Raw genomic sequence first — 13520 nt, 5'->3', positions numbered from 1 at the left:
GCCTCTTGATGAAAGTGAAAGAGGAGAGTGAAAAAGTTGGCTTAAAACTCAGCATTCAGAAAACAAAAATCATGGCATCTGGTCCCATCACTTCATGGGAAATAGATGGGGAAACAGTGGAAACAGTGTCAGACTTTATTTTTTTGGGCTCCAAAATCACTGCAGATGGGGACTGCAGCCATGAAATTAAAAGATGCTTACTCCTTGGAAGAAGAGTTATGACCAACCTAGATAGCATATTGAAAAGCAGAGACATGACTTTGCCAACAAAGGTCTCTCTAGTCAAGGGTACGGTTTTTCCAGTGGTCATATATGGATGTGAGAGTTGGACTGTAAAGAAAGCTAAGCGCCAAAAAATTGATGCTTTTGAACTGTGGTGTTGGAGAAGACTCTTGAGAGTCCCTTGGACTGCAAGGAGATCCAACCAGTCCATTCTGAAGGAGATCAGCCCTGGGATTTCTTTGGAGGGAATGATGCTGAAGCTGAAACTCCAGTACTTGGGCCACCTCATGCGAAGAGTTGACTCATTGGAAAAGACTCAGATGCTGGGAGGGATTGGGGGCAGGAGGAGAAGGGGACGACAGAGGATGAGATGGCTGGATGGCATCACTGACTCGATGGACGTGAGTCTGAGTAAACTCTGGGAGTTGGTGATGGACAGGGAGGTCTGGTGTGCTGTGATTCATGGGGTTGCAAAGAGTCGGACATGACTAAGCGACTGAACTAACTGACCGCAGCAAGAAGACAGTTGTCTTGGATTTATGTCAGGATTGGGGTTTCCCAGGTTGTGATAGTGGTAAAGAATCTGTCTGCTAATGCAGGAGATGTAAGAGAGGTGGGTTTGATTCCTGGGTCAGAAAGATACCCTAGAGCAGGAAATGGCAACCCACGCCAGTATTCTTGCCTGGAAAATTCCATGGACAGAGGAGCCTGGTGGGCTACAGTCCATAGGGCCATAAAGAGTTGGACACGACTGAGTGACTGAGCACTTTTCAAGGTCACATTGACATTAAGGGAGGTATTAAGAAGATCAGGATCTGAGAATCCATGCTAGTGCTCCTAGCTTCTATTTCTAGGGGCACTGGATGGATTGCTGTGGTGGCCAGTCTTAGCATGTGGTACAAAGTGGTACCTGTGCTTGAGAAAGAACTATTCCTTCTTTCTCCAATAGTCTTTTTAAAAATCTCTTTATCTATCTATAGTTTTAAAGTTTACAAAGTGATTTCAAATCTATTGTTTTATCTTTCATGTTTAACTATTATAAAAATTTTCAGATACAGAAATTTAGAAAAAATATTATACTAGAACATCCCTATATTCATCACATCATTTTATCAGTTGTTAACATTTTGCTATAATGGCTTTACTCATTTTTTTCTTCTGTATTTTAATGTAAAATAGGAAATCATAATTTTTTCCAAATCCATGGTCTGGTTTCCTTTTTTGTCCCTATTATATTTAGAAATGTTTTGTACAAATCAAGGACCTCATAGTAGCATGGTTGTTATGTCTTTTAAGTCTTTTTTAATATTTGAGTATTGATCAGTTTTTAATTTTTAATGACATTGACTTGTTGAAGAGATCAAGCCAATTTTCCTTTAGAATGACCAGCTTCTGAATTTGTATGAATGTTTTCATGTGATCTCTGATCTCATTTAATTTGTCATTTCTTGTGAATTTAAATTTAGATCTAAAATACTTGATTAGATTTAAATTCATTTGGCAAAATATTTCAAAAGTGATACTGTGTATTTTATATTGCATCACCTCTGGATTAGAGGAAATTACCACAGTTTAGGAGGAAAAAAGTAAACCTTTGCTATTCCTCTAGATATGCTCAAGAATAGTGCTAATCACATTGTATTAACTTTATTTTCATGTATATTAACCTATACTTACCTGTGAACTCCTAAATGTATTGGGCTTCCCTGGTGGCTTGGATGGTAAAGAATCTGCCTGCCTGGGATCCAAAAGTCTACAAGCATTAAATGCTGGAAAGGGTGTGGAGAAAAGGGAACCCTTTTACACTGTTGGTGGGAATGCAAACTAATATAGCCACTATGGAGAACAGTGTGGAGATTCCTTAAAAAACTGGAAATAGAACTGCCTTATGATCCAGCAATCCCACTGCTGGGCATACACACCGAGGAAACCAGAAGGGAAAGAGACACGTGCACCCCAGTGTTCATCTCAGCACTGTTTATAATAGCCAGTACATGGAAGCAACCTAGATGTCCATCAGCAGATGAATGGATAAGAAAGCAGTGGTACATATACACAATGGAGTATTACTCAGCCATTAAAAAGAATACATTTGAATCAGTTCTAATGAGGTGGATGAAACTGGAGCCTATTATACAGAGTGAACTAAGCCAGAAAGAAAAATACCAATACAGTATACTAATGCATATATATGGAATTTAGAAAGATGCTAACAATAACCCTGTATACGAGACAGCAAAAGAGACACAGATGTATAGAACAGTCTTTTGGACTCTGTGGGAGAGGGAGAGGGTGGGATGACTTGGGAGAATGGCATTGAAACATGTATAATATCAGATATGAAACGAGTCACCAGTCCAGGTTCGATGCACGATACTGGATGCTTGGGGCTGGTGCACTGGGACGACCCAGAGGGATGGTAGGGGAAGGGAGGAGAGAGGAGGGTTCAGGATGGGAAACACGTGTATACCAGTGGCAGATTCATGTTGATATATGGCAAAACCAATACAATATTGTAAAGTTAAAAAATAAAATAAAATATATTAAAAAAAAAAAAAAGAAAAGAATTTGCCTGCAATGCAGGAAACCCAGGTTTGATCCCTGGGTGGGGAAGATCTCCTGGAGAAGGGAAGGACTATCCACTCCAATATTCTTGCCTGGGGAATTCCATGGACAGAGGAGTCTGGTGGGCTACAGTCAGTGGGGTTGCAGAGTCGGATACACTTTCTGTGTGTTAGTTGCAGAGTAGCTAACACTTTCCTCAATGAGTTAAACTAGTCTTATTCATTTTTTTTTATTATTAAGATCTAATAACATATCTAGTACAAAGTGAAAATTTTATAAATCCATGAGAATCAGGCAGGTATTACATCAGCCTTACATATGAATTAAGTGAGGCTGAGAGAGAGGATATGGTATTTGTTAGAGTCAAGAGTCTTGAAAGGACATGTAACTCATTTTCTAGTGTTCCTTCTCTGCCATTTGCCATTGTAGTCAATTTATCCCTTTCATTAGAATTTATCTTTTGTGTGTGTGTGTACTGATAACCTAAATTCTTTGGGGGCAGAAGCTATTTTTCATGTTTTACAAAATTTAGTGCATTGATTTACTCTAAGTAGTAGATGTTGTTTAATCTCTAAGCCATATCCAACTCTTTGCAACCCCATGGACTGTGTCCAGCCAGCTCCTCTGTCCTTGGGATTTTCCAGGCAAGAATACTGGAGTGGTTTGCCATTTCCTTCTTCAGGGGATCTTCCCAACCTAGCAATCAAACTCGAGTCTCCAGCATTGCAAGCAGACTCTTTACCATTGAGCCACCAAGGAAGGCCACTCTAATAGACTTTTAAACAAATATTAATTGATTTACAGGAAGTCTTTTAAAATATTTTCATATATAAATGCCGGCTTTATACAAACTATTTGGATCTAAATAGTTAAGGTGATAGTTTGGGCATAAAAATTACATTTAGCCAATAAACTTAGTAGAATTTGAGAGACCTGAATTCTGTTGGTTATGGAAAATACTGACAATGCACATTTGACTGATTAAAAAGAATCTAGACAATTCTCTGTGGAAAGCTCTTTCCACAAGAGCTAAGATGCCAGAACATAAAAGCAACAGATAGAAGCTTCATGAGATATTAAATTACTTAGCCTCTTAATTGACTTAAAATCTAAATTCAGAAATGAAGGATAAAATCTAAATTCAGAAATGAAGGATGAACTTATAGACTATTTAGTACAATGCAGCACATTTTCCAGTTAAGGAAGCTGAGGCCTACAGATGATTAAGTGACTTCTTCAATATAGAAGAACTAGCAATCATCTCAAACTCATGTCTTCTAACTTCAGGTACACTATTTTTTTCTCAGTGCCAGAGTAACAACCCCCCCCCCCCCACCATGCTGATTACATTTAATGCTTAACTAGATTATTATTATATATGTAATCATATCAGACTTCCCCAGTGGATCAGATGGTAAAGAATCTGCCTGCAATGCAGGAGACCCAGGTTTGATCCCCGAATGGGGAAGATCCCCTGGAGAAGGTCACAAAGAGTCAGTTCATTCTTCATTTATGATCATATATGATCATTTATTTTCCTAGAGAATCTTATCAGTGTATCTTCATTCAAGACTAAAAATAGGCCAAAGAGAAAGGCTAGATCTCACGGAGATTCACAAACTTTCAAGTTTATCTTCCCATCATGACATAGTTCCTCTGAGTAGTACAAATGGAGAAAGTAGACACAGCAAGATCGCATCCCTGCCATCAAGAGTTATGCAGACTCACACTATTACAGACTATGAGACAGTAGGCAGGAAAATGTTCAACACTCATTGACATGCTTCTTCAAGTGCCCTGGCAGTCACGTCCACAAATCCCGTACAAGGAGCTGTGAACACTGAGGGGCAAATGGTAGCCAACAGACAGGGGTGATACATTATCATCTAGAGCATGTCTCCTTTTTCAGAAAACCTTTGGGCTATGTATTGGGTGCACAATGCCAAACTGCAAAAGTTGCAGGATTCATAGGTTAAAGCCATAGCTACTTAATCCTATATGAATAAACTTCAACTCAATATCGACTTTGATGAATATGAACAAGAAATGCATGAAAGCAAATATACATCATCAACCACCCATTATGAAGAGGTTCTGCTAGTGGTTTGCATGATATCATTTCAGATTTGAAAAGAAATATATTTCATAAAGCCTTTTGGAATCTAGCCTGTTTGTAAGTAGAGATGCTTAAGCATGTTTTTTTACCTGCACCCATTAAACAAACACTGGTGTATTAATTTTCTGTTGCTGTAACAATTACCGTAAAGTTAGCAACTTAAAACAACAGTCACTTATTCACTCACAGTTCAGTACATGGCATGGCTGAGTTCTCTGCTCAGGATCTCATGAAGGTGAAATCAAGCTGTTGTTTGGTACTGCAGTCTCATCTAACATTTGTGACCCTCCTCCAAGCTCACTTAGGTTTTAGGCAGAGCTCAGTTCCTTGACACTGAACCAGGATTCCTATTCCCTTGCTGACTGTATAGTCAGAGGCCTCTCTTGGCTCCTAGAGGTTACCCACGTTTTTGTCATGTAGCCCGCTCCATCTTCAAAGCCAGCTATGGGGAATCTTCCTCCCATCAAATCTCTCACATTCTGAATCTTTCTCTAGGTAGAGTCTTGTTCTTTTCAAAGGTGTCATCTGATTAGGTTAGGTTTACTAATTGTCATCTCTCCATTTAAAAGTCAACTGATTGGGAATTCCCTGGTGGTCCAGTGGTTAAGAATTCACCTTGCAATGCAAGGAATGTGGGTGCAATCCCTGGCTGGAAGACTAAGATCCCACATACCACAAAGCAACTAGGACTGTGTGTCTCAACTACTGAACTGGTGTGCTCTGGAGCACACATGCGACAACCAGAGAGTCCATCCACTGCAAAGGAAAAATCCTGAATGACGCTATGAAAATCCTGCATGCCACAACCACCTAAGACCAGATGCAATCAAATAAATATTACCAAAAAAAAAGTGATTTAAGATCTTCCTTATATCTACAAAATCCTCTCACAACAGCACCTAGGTTAGTGTTTAAATGTGAAAGAATGCATACACAGACATATGGGAATCTTGGAGGATCTTAGAATTTTTTTTTGCAATGGAAAATGTAACTTTCATAAAAAGGGGCAGAAATCTGTAGCCTTAGTGAGATATAAAATATTCTGTAATTTTTGTGGAGTTGGGAGAAGACTATTAAAAGGGAATTCTATTTTAATGATACAATTATAAGACTATTTTATTCAAGTAACAACTTGGGAGAATACAAAGTGAACTCTAATAAAGTAGGAAAAGAGCTGAAAGTAATCCCTAGTCATGACCTAATTAGCACGTTGCATTCCTTTAAAGAAAGCACAAGTACAGAAGACATTTATTTAGACTAATGTAACCTATAATCTGTGTGAAATCCAGTTTATCCATTACCTTCATTAAGTTTGATTATTCATTGTTTAAAAGAGTTTATTTATGGTATGATTTTTCCAAAGATGTTATCAATAAAAACATGGTGATAATATGAATAATTTTGTAACTTTGCTTTCTGCAAATCTGAAGACTGAAGGATATACACCTTGAAGAATATACAAAGCAGAGTGAATTGTTAATGATCAGAGTTGGGATGTTCATTTTCTCAGTAACCAAACTCTAAGCTGATGACTTTTAAATATGTGAGTTCAAAGTTGACTTGAGTTAGCAAAAGACATCATGGATCCCCTCCTCCATTAAGATCCTCCTCAAGGAAATGGCAACCCACTCCAGTATTCTTGCCCGGAAAATCCCATGGATGGTGGAACCTGGTAGGCTACAGTCCATGGGGTCGCAAAGAGTCGGACACAACTGAGCAACTTCACTTTCACTTTTCCCTTCCTAAAAAGACCTCCCCTGAAGGCAGTCACTTTGGTTTACTCCATAGTCAACTACATGCCCTTTGTCATTTTATCTACAAGTTCTAAATCTTTACTTTTTAGCATTAGTTTTCTGCTTTCTTGTAGTTGCATGTTATCATTATAAAAGTCTAGATACATGTGATCATTATACAAGTGCCAATTTACAGGCAGGTAATATTCCCATGGACAGAGGGGCCTGGTGGGCTGCTGTCCATAGAGTCGCACAGAGTCGGACACGACTGAAGCGACTTAGTATGCATGCATGCATTGGAGAAGGAAATGGCAACCCACTCCAGTGTTCTTGCCTGGAGAATCCCATGGACAGAAGAGCCTGGTGGGCTGCTGTCTATGGAGTCGCACAGAGTCGGGCACGACTGAAGCGACTTAGCAGCAGCAGCAGCAGCAGCAGCAGCAGCAATATTCCCATAAATCTTCATAGAGACAATTTTCTGAGGTTTAAGATACACTAAATGATTTGAAAAGGTTTATTATTGCTAACCTTTTGATTATTGGTTAGCTTCCCAGGCCAAACTATAGTCTACTTAACTCATAACATAATTGTCAAAGGTGCTAAATGCATTGAATTCCTGGGAGCCAATTAGTATAGAAAACTTTGCTCTTCTTTTCCTAGCCTGGCACCCATCCCTGGAGGAACATTCTTATAAACCAAAGTGCCAAACTCTCCTTCCATCAATAAAAATCATCATTCCCTTTGAGCAGCTGAACTCAGTCATTTGTTACAGAAAAGCAACCCTTCATGGTGACCGAATAGGCCCTGATATGTGAGTATCTGTCTGGTACTCTGTGACTATTTTAGAATGACACTGAGTACTAAAGGTGATAAGATCAAGCGCTACTATTTGGCAACTGCTGTCTTCATAGAAAGCGTTGATTTTATCCTCCAAATGCTCTTGTTAGTAGAATTATTTATCTTCATTTTATAGGTGAACGGTTTGCTCAACTCATGCAGCCAGTTACGGTTTGCTCAACTCATGCAGCCAGTTGCAGAGATAGTACCTACCTCTGGCCCAACTTTTTGGGGAGGAGTCTGACAAGAATGTTTGGAGGATAAAATCAACACTTTCTATGAAGTGTTGTGAAGTTTTTATAAAGTGAAGGCAGAGGGTGTTTTACTGGTCAGAGGAACGACCCATCTCCTTTGTGGTCAAGCCTTGAATTTGTTTTTGCTTGCACATCTTCTTCCTTTCTACTGACTTTAAATGCTTGTGAACTCTCAGAGTATAGTGGGTATAGAACTCTCAAACTATACTATAGTATAATATTGGCTTTTCTTTCTCTAGACAGTAGCAGAGGTCATCTAGAGGGGAGGAAGAGGAATGAAAGAAGGCTGTAAAAGCAGGTATGTATGAGGAGAATTAATAATCACATTTGGGCTTATCTGGGCTCAGATGCTGAAGAATCTGTCTGTAATGCTTGAGACCTGGATTTGATCCCTGAGTCAGAAAGATCCTCCGGAGAAAGGAATGGCTGCACACTCCAGTATTCTTGCCTGACAAATCCCATGGACAGAGGAGCCTGGCAGGCTACAGTCCATGAGGTTGCAAAAGAGTCAGACATGACTTAGAGACTAAACAACAACAACAGATGTATTTACACCAATGTGCTATTCCACGCCTCCAGTACTCTTGCCTGGAAAATCACATGAACGGAGGAGCCTGGGAGGCTGCAGTCCACGGGGTTGCTAAGAGTTGGACATGACTGAGCGACTTCACTTTCACTTTTCACTTTCCTGCATTGAAGAAGGAAATAGCAACCCACTCCAGTGTTCTTGCCTGGAGAATCCCAGGGACCGAGGAGCCTGGTGAGCTGCCGTCTCTGGAGTCGCACAGAGTTGGACACGACTGAAGTGACTTAGCAGCAGCAGCAGCAGCAGCTACTCCATGCAATGCTTCATTGTCAGAAGGTTAACAACAAAAGAAGAAACAAAGAAAACTTCTAATATTCCTTCTGTATTTAATTTTCAGCTATGAATGAAGTGAGGGTTGTGACAAAGAAGGAGGGGCAAAATTGAATAAAACATCACTGTGATTTCAGACCAAAGAAGATTGTCTATAGAAAATAATGAAGAGATTCAAGCTGAACTGAATTCAGGTGACTCAGAAAAAGAAAATAGAACACCAGAAGAGACAAGACCCTACTTCTTCACCTATTTGGGGAAATACCTTCCCCTGGGTCCAAAAAAAAAAAAATGATCGCACTGACCAAAAAGGAACAAAACTGAACATTTGAGTCTGGAAGAAGAAAACGTGAACTAAAGGGGATTAAGAACACCTTTCCTGGAATCGCTATGGATGTAATCATCCTCTTGGAGGGATCCTCCCACCCCTGCCTCTTCCTGGCATAGACAGTTACTCACTGCTTATCATATCTTCCTGCTGGGCTGGATTTGCTCTGAATCCTGGCAGCTCTGTCTTTCCTCTACCATCTACCCAGCCCTAATGAGTCCCTTCTAGATTTCCCTGTCCTGTTTCAGTAAGGGGGATTTCTCTAGCCTTAATCTGAGAAATGACTGGGATTTTTTTTTTTTTTAAATGACTGGCATTTAATTCTCTCAACCTTCATATATAAGCAAAACAGGGAGTTTTATTGTGGTAGTTTAGCACAAAGTCTAAATAAATGGCGTTGAATTTAGATTTCAGATTAGAGGTAGAACAGAGTCACATGTTTTCATTAACGCAACATGATTGAACCCACATGTACTGGCTCTACATTGTTCAAATCCCAACTCTTCTACTCATTAGCCTGTGATGTAGGGCTAGTCACTTTTTCCTCTATAAAATAGAGATAATAATACTGCTTGATCAAAGAATTGTTGTGATAATTAAATGAGCTAATATAATGTAGTGCATATGCAGCACCTAGCAAGCACTATGAATTTGCTAAAATCTAACAAGACAGTAAAATTTAATTGATAATTTATACAAATTTAGTGATCAGTAAGTAACATGGAAATTTTAGCCTGTATTTTGACTTTAACTCTGAAGATACAGTTTTTGAGTATATTAGAGAAAGTGAAGTGAAGTCTCTCAGTTGTGTCCGACTCTTTGTAACCCCCATGGACTGTAGCCCACCAGGCTCCTCGGTCCATGGAATTTTCCAGGCAAGAGTACTGGAGTGGGTTGCTATTTCCTTCTCCAGGGGATCTTCCCAACCCAGGGATCAAACCTGGGTCTCCCGCACTGAGGACAGGTGCTTTACCCTCTGAGCCACTAAAGAAACCCAATATTAGAGAAAGAACTTGGCAAATTAACAAGCTGATTAAAATGAGTGTTCAAAATTGAATTAAAGTGTAAAACATGAATGCTTGCAAAGACTTTTCCAGGACTTTTTCTCTAAATGAGGATAATGACAAGGAGAAATCTAATTTTTGCATTTATGAAGTGATAGGAAGAGAGAAAGTCGCTCAGTCATGTCCAATCTTTGGGGTCCCATGGACTATACAGTCCATGGAATTTTCCAGGCCAGAATACTGGAGTGGGTAGCCTTTCCCTTTTCAGGGGATCTTCCCAATCCAGGGATGAAACATAGGTCTCCTACACTGCATGCGGATCCTTTACCAGCTGAGCTACAAGGGAAGCCCAAGAATACTGGAGTGGGTAGCCTACCCTTCTCCAGCAGATCTTTCCAACCCAGGAACTGAACTGGGGTCTCCTTCATTTCAGGTGGATTCTTTATCAACTGAGCTGTGAGGGAAGCCCAGGAAGAGAGAGATGCCAGTTGTCTGGGTAAAGGACAGAAATCTCAGATGAAGAAGTCATTTGATATTTTATCTTTTATAAGAGAAATAATTGAGATTTTAAGTGAATGCATCACCCAACTAATAAATTTATAGGAAAGAGTAGGGGTAAGGATATCGCTAAAAGCAAATGCAAGTGGATATTCATTGCAAAGTTGGAACACTAAGGACTACCTCTGAAAGGTCAAGAAGAAGGTCACAAAACCCCCCCAAAAAAGTCCAAGATTTAACAGACAGAAATGGCGATGATACGAATCAAGTATGCTTTGACACAGTTTCCACATTGAGTTTCTTGTTAGCAGAGAAGTAAGGATGGTCAGCACGACTCTAGAGCGTGTTGTAGAATTTGTGTAGGTGAGACATAGGGCGTCATAGTAATTATTAAGCATTTGCTTTGCCTCAATCTTTAAGCCTGACTGGCCAACTCCTGCAATTCCTCCAAATCCTGGATTAATGTTCCTTGAGTTTATCTTAAAGAAACCATAAAAATTCAGTGTTTCTCACTGTTCCCTTTGTCATGGAGGTTCTAAATAATAGCACTGATTCCCCATATTACTCTTATAATTTACTTCCTTTAAACTGAAAACATTCCTCTAAACACATATTCATTAAAAAAAAGAGGATTTTTGGTGTTTATAATCATGAAACTTGATATTTTTAAAAGAATACTTTGGAAAATGTGAAATAGGAAAGGTTGGAACTACTGCTTTACAATATCATGATTTCTATAGGCATGGAATATATATTTTCAAATTCAAAGAATTTTAATAAACAAAACACTAATGCTAGACATTTGCATTTGTTTATTCATGAATTTGTTCAACAAATATTTGTGGAGTGCCAATTTTGTGTGAAGCATTGTAGACCCCATCTAAGGATCTCAGAGACCCTCTGACAGCTACTATTTGCTCACTAAAGTACTGATCTAAATGTGTATTTTATTAGTGAGGAAGGAAACCCAGTGAAATTCACTGGGCTTAGCGGCTGATCTTGTGTCAAGCTCTCATCTTTGAAATTCCCCAGGTGGAATCCTTGCCACCTAGAGAGGCTGCAAGAGTCCAGGAAGACCAGACTTAAGGATTTGTGGGTTGCAGTGCTCTGATTCTGGTATCATAGCCCTTAACATCTGTTTTCCTCAGATTCCTCATTTTAAAATGGTAGTTGATTTCTGTTCTGCTGATTTTACAAGGTTGTCCTGACTATTATGAAATATAGTCACATACATATAAATGAAATAATATATGTAAAAATGTTTTGGAAATGGCATACATATAAGCAATGGTGAAATATTATTGTCATCATGGATGTTTAAAACCACTATTTTAATTTTATCAAAGGTTATGCCAGTAAGCAAACCTTACTATGAATAAAAACCTTGAAATCATTTAGTTTTCTTTTATCTTTAATATTTAATAGGAAAAATTTTAAAGAGTAAACATATTTTCCCCAAACTTAATTCATCTTCTTTCTCTCATCAAGAAGTCCTAACATTTCCAGATAAAGGTAAGTGTCTTGGCAGCTTTTGACCTCCCAATCTGCATTAGTTCCCAGTGTCTGACTATAAGGTGCAAGAAAAAGCAGGTGAAGGTAAAGTGTTACAGAAGATAAGTTTAATCAGATTGCTGAAAGGAGGCTTTTCTTAAGTCAGATTAACACCTTCTTCCATCCCCTCCAAAATCAGAAGCAATCAGGACACAACTTAATATACTTTTTCATTAACTTCTTCTAAAATCCCAACTATTGAATTTGGCAACATGAAATAAAGCTAATAATAATTTTAATACAAAAATATTCATTTTAACTATAAAGAATAATTAATCCAGCTGCTATAATAATTTCTGAAATCTTACAACATCCAGTGCAGAGTGAATCCTCTGAGGACACCTCAAGGCAGTCCTCCGGATACACCTAGAATCTAGCCATTGACAGAGAGTAGACAAACAAGCCATTACTAAACAAAACTGAACTTACCGATACATTATCTGTAGGAGGAAGAATATGATCTCAAGGTGTGCACCCACTCAATCTGACCTTCTAATCAACTATATGACATCTCTAGATATATTAGAGGTCTAAGGCTGGAAGAAATAAGGAAACGAATTACAAGCACTTGAAATGAAACTAGTTTGACAAGTCTGAACAGAGAAGCCTCAACCCATAGAACAGCTTGAAGAAAAGAGCCCAGAGAGAGCACAGTCCCAACAAGAAAGCAATATTTCTTTCTTTCTTTTTTTTTGGATATTGACTAATTTTATTAAGGTAGAAGAAACTGGTTACAGGGATTTGCATGAGAAATACCTTAGGAATGCACTAGGATTAAGAGTTTAAAGAAGATTATTGGTAGGTATACAAATATCTTAAAGAAACCTTCACATAAAAAGCTCTCAATAAAAACAATCAGCTATTCTTAAAGCCTAGATTTATAATATGACTCAGGAAATGCTGTTAAATTTTTGTTGAGCAAAAAATTGCCTCCTTCCGTATGCTGGGGCTTCCCTGATAGCTCAGTTGGTAAAGAATCCACCTGCAATGTAGGAGACCATGGTTTGATTCCTGGGTCAGAAAGATCCACTGGAGAAGGGATAGGCTACCCACTTCAGAATTCTCAGGCTTCCCTTGTGGCTCAGTTGGTAAAGAATTGGCCTGCAATGTGGGAGACTTGGATTCAATCCCTGGGTTGGGAAGATCTCCTGCAGAAAGGAAAGGCTACCCACTCCAGTATTCTGGCCTGGAGAATTCCATGGACTGTATAGTCCTTGGGGTTGCAAAGAGTTGGGCACGACTGAGTGACTTTCACTTCACTTCACTTTCATATGCTGCCAACTTCTCTCTCACTTATAACCTTAGATAAATCCAACTTTTTATGATTCTACACCTGTAACTTATGCAGATATACAAACCTGTAGAAAAACACACAAACTGATAGATCCAATTTTAAATTTCTGTCATCCTAAAGTGGCTCCTAGTGCTGCAGGTAGTCAATTTATAGTTCACAGCCTTTCCTTTTCTCACACTCCTGAACAGCAATTTTTCACCTCTCTTCTTTACTCAAATCCCTTCACTTCTCACTATTAGCTGATGACTTTGCTTCCTACATG

General features: G+C 38.9%; 1 protein-coding gene across 6 annotated transcripts in view; it reads right to left on the bottom strand.

Moving 5' to 3' along the window:
- Positions 1-12603, bottom strand: part of TMPRSS11A (transmembrane serine protease 11A) — a 63417-nt gene extending 50814 nt beyond the window's left edge. For 2 of the 6 annotated variants that reach the window (XM_086405573.1, XM_086405574.1), the window contains exon 1: positions 12394-12532. In XM_086405573.1, coding sequence (XP_086261699.1) covers positions 12394-12401 — 8 coding nt within the window. In that variant the 5' untranslated portion in view covers positions 12402-12532. Of the gene's footprint in view, positions 1-12393 lie in introns of all 6 variants that reach the window. The other 4 variants (XM_086405575.1, XM_086405572.1, XM_086405576.1 and 1 more) reach the window with 4 other exon arrangements.
- Positions 12604-13520: the final 917 nt, after the last annotated feature.

Source organism: Bos grunniens, chromosome 6, assembly GCF_055505025.1.
Source record: "Bos grunniens cultivar Pamir isolate PY7600 chromosome 6, Bosgru_T2T1.0, whole genome shotgun sequence".
Classification (NCBI taxonomy): Eukaryota; Metazoa; Chordata; class Mammalia; order Artiodactyla; family Bovidae; genus Bos; species Bos grunniens.
This window is presented reverse-complemented; position numbering and strand designations above follow the sequence as displayed.